The sequence below is a fragment of the Morus notabilis genome, unplaced genomic scaffold (assembly GCF_000414095.1).
Source record: "Morus notabilis unplaced genomic scaffold, ASM41409v2 Scaffold7973, whole genome shotgun sequence".
Taxonomy (NCBI): domain Eukaryota; kingdom Viridiplantae; phylum Streptophyta; class Magnoliopsida; order Rosales; family Moraceae; genus Morus; species Morus notabilis.
The window spans coordinates 1,588-5,089 of NW_010362472.1; the positions used below are offsets into that span (position 1 = coordinate 1,588).

The window sequence follows — 3,502 nt, forward strand, 5'->3', positions numbered from 1 at the left end:
TTAAAACAGTTTTCACGTATTTTGATAAATAAAAAATGAAAATAAAAATGAAACGACGTTTGTTTAGCAAATGTTTTGAAAACAAAAATAGTGAGAATGATTTTTGTGAAGGAAATAGAAAACAGTTCAAAGTTATTTTCACTTTTCTGTTTTTATTTTTAGTACTTATCAATAATATTATAATATATTAATTAATAAACACGATTTCACTTTTTTATTACTCAAAATAATCTCTTAAAAAACTAACAAAGCGTAATTTTAAAATCGGTTTTAAAATGATTCTTAAAATAATCCCATTTTTACTTTTTATTAAAAATAAAATATTTTAAAAAATAAATTCCAAATGCACCTAAAAATGCTCTCAACCAATCCAAGTGGCAATTGCAACGCTTCCTCTCTTTTTCTTCTTATTTCCATATGAACGAAGCAGATCAAAGCTACATTCCTTTCGTTTATGTAGTATCTTTGAACATTATGATTCGATCATCTTGAAGGTTTTTGTTTTGTTTTTTGTTTTTTTTTTCAATTCTTGACGCGCTTTTTGTTGATGGGAATCATTTATCATGTATGAATTATTCGGCTCAGTAAGTAAACAAGAAAACTGACAACCTTGTAAATAATAATCAAATTTTTGCATGTACAAAATCCCACGTATGTGAAACTTACATTATTCTTTGGAGATTTCTGTGGTACCATACGCGTCTCCTTCCCGGAAGTTATGTTGTAACTTGAACAAGCACAGTATTCTATAGAGAGAGAGAGAGAGAGATAGATTTGAGAGTTGACTTGACTTTGCTACTTTAGAAATTCACATATATACATATATATAAACCCATCTTTGCACAACAACTTGGTATCTCATTCACAAAAAGAGAAAAATAAGGTTATTGTAGCGCTTTGCTATCTTCTGCCAAAGCCACCAACAAAGGAGTTGTTCCTTGAAAACAGGTACGGCATTATTTTTCATTTAAAATGGTTTTATTTATGAGCAGTGCAGTTTCTTTTTCTGAAAAATCACAACTTGCTTATATGTTCTATGGAGTATCGTAATCAAATGTTATGACATCAGTTCTTTAAAAAAAAAAAAATTAAAGCACATTTTTTTCTTAATTTTCTTGATTCTTTGATTCAGCTTTTCGTGACTCTGTTTTGAGTGGGAGCAGCCCAATTTATTCCGATGGGATTTATACCCATCAGATACAAAAGTAGACTCCATTTCTAGGCCTATATGTGGGGCCCACCTCTTCATCTTTATAAGGATTTGGGATAAAATGAGTTTTCCTTTGAGTGGATAGTTAAAATTCAGTAACATCTGTTAGTTTAACTATTTTCCTTTGGATTTATGTGGATGATTTTTTAGCAGACGACCAAAAATATGGCCTTTTTGTCATGCTGCTCAGTTTTAAAATGGCATATTTTTATCAGAAGCAATCGGATTTACATATTGTTAGTTTATTTAGTGTGATCTAACGTCTAAAAACGCACAAATCAATAAGGTTAATCTACCACAGACATGATTACTAACTTTTTTCTTAAACCAAAAGAGCTTTTATTTTATTTCTTTCTTTCCGGACTTGGGATTTGCTTTATCTTTGACTATTTATATTGCTTTTGTGATCATTTCCAAGAATAGGGACTGAGCAAACATGGAACATGGCTGTTATAATGCTCCAAACGACATCGAAAACCAATTAACTCCCCTGGTTAATTCTATGAGATTGGAGTTAGAAAACTTGTCCCCATTATCTTCAAACTGTTGCATCTTTAGAGTCCCGGTGCGATTACGTCTAGTGAAGGAAAAAGCATACACACCCCAAGTGGTTTCCATTGGCCCACTTCACCATGGCAAGGCAAACCTAAAACCAATGGAAGAGCACAAAAAGAGGTATCTAAAACATTATCTCACACGCACCAGCACAAGCTTGGAGCATTTCGTAAAGATCATAAAGCAAAAGGAAGCCGGATTGCGCAGTAGTTATGCCGAACCTATAGCATTCACAAGTGATGAATTTGTGAAGATCATTCTAGTGGATGCGGCTTTCATCATCGAGGTCCTTTTAAGATACTTTGAAGATTACCAAGATGATCACGACCGCATATTTAACAAGCCGTGGATGTTGCAAGACATCTGGCCTGACTTGACCTTGCTTGAGAATCAGCTTCCGTTCTTCATCCTTGTGGATCTTTTTGACCCCAAAAGGATCTCGGTGCGTTCCGATGAAGGTGAGGAGATTTCAATGGTTAAGCTTTCCCTTGCGTTCTTCAAAGGGCTAATGCATTTTGAGACACCGAAAGACAATTCAGAAAGAATCTCTTCTTCTGAAGTGGTACACTTTGTTGATTTCTTGAGAGATTTATACAAACCGCCGCCAAGGCCAAGGACTGGAGGAGAGCTCAAAACTCTAAGAATTCCTAGCATGACAGAGCTACACAGGGCTGGGGTTAAATTCAAGGTGGGGTCAAGCAAAAACTTGTTTGACATTCGTTTCTCGAAAGGGATTTTGGAGATTCCCAAGTTGACAATAAGTGATGAGACAGATTTGACTATTAGAAACTTACTTGCCTTTGAACAATGCCATTGTAAACAGAATTACTTGAATGATTACGTTGTGATTATGGACCGCCTTGTTAATACTTCAAAGGATGTGGATTTGCTTGTCAAGTATGAGATTGTGGAGAACATGTTAGGGGACAGTAGCGAGGGCGCTGATATGATAAACAAGCTCGCGGATGGTGTTTTTATGGATAGCAATGACTTCTATTTTGCCACTATTTCGGAAGGACTAAACAAGTACTGCAGAACCTCCTGGCACAAATGGAAGGCGAACTTGAGACAAAACTATTTCCATACCCCGTGGGCAATTGTTTCTGTGGTTGCAGCTGTTCTTCTCCTCATTCTCACCTTTATACAAGCGATTTGTTCTGTTATCGCCGTACCTGACAAAGGCTCACCTCATCACTAGGCCATATTATTATTCTACTTTTTTAGGCAAGAATTGTAACTTGTAAGCACCACTAGTCTATATTTGTAACTAATGAATCTTCAGCTTAGCCTTCCATTTTATATTTGTTACCATGATCAGTGAGTTCAAATAGTTGCTACTCGCTTTTTCTCCCTTTATTTTCATTTTTTGTTTCTAGTGCTGTTTTGTTATTCAACTATTCTTGAAGAACCATTCAACTACTCTTTTGAGGCATTAGTGAAGAAACAACCTCTTTGATACTATGATTATGTCTAATCTGCGTCATCTCCATTTTTTTCGCATGGATGTTGGTTATTTTCTTGTCTAATCTGCGTCTTTTTTGCTTTCTTATACTATGATTATGTCTACATTTGATTCTCTCTTAAGGTCAAATCTACATTCTCGTGTTATTTCTGAAGATTATGATATAAGATGTATCTGACAATTAAAAATTAAAAAATTGTTTATAATTTATTTTTTTTATCCTACCACAAAATTCCATTCTTTTCTAACTTTACTCCTTTTCTTTTTCTTTTTTT

The 3,502-nt window shown here is 34.5% G+C and overlaps 1 protein-coding gene across 2 annotated transcripts; it reads left to right on the forward strand.

The window, feature by feature from the left end:
• Nucleotides 1-865: 865 nt before the first annotated feature.
• Nucleotides 866-3,081, forward strand: LOC21384280 (UPF0481 protein At3g47200). 2 transcript variants are annotated; one of them, XM_024168072.1, is made up of 2 exons: nucleotides 866-948; nucleotides 1,629-3,081. In XM_024168072.1, the coding sequence occupies exon 2, from the start codon at nucleotides 1,647-1,649 to the stop codon at nucleotides 2,961-2,963; it is 1,317 nt and encodes a 438-aa protein (XP_024023840.1). In that variant the 5' UTR covers nucleotides 866-948; nucleotides 1,629-1,646; the 3' UTR covers nucleotides 2,964-3,081. The 2 variants fall into 2 exon arrangements, with proteins under 2 accessions (XP_024023840.1, XP_010100242.1); XM_010101940.2 differs by having other exon boundaries at nucleotides 1,634-3,081.
• Nucleotides 3,082-3,502: the final 421 nt, after the last annotated feature.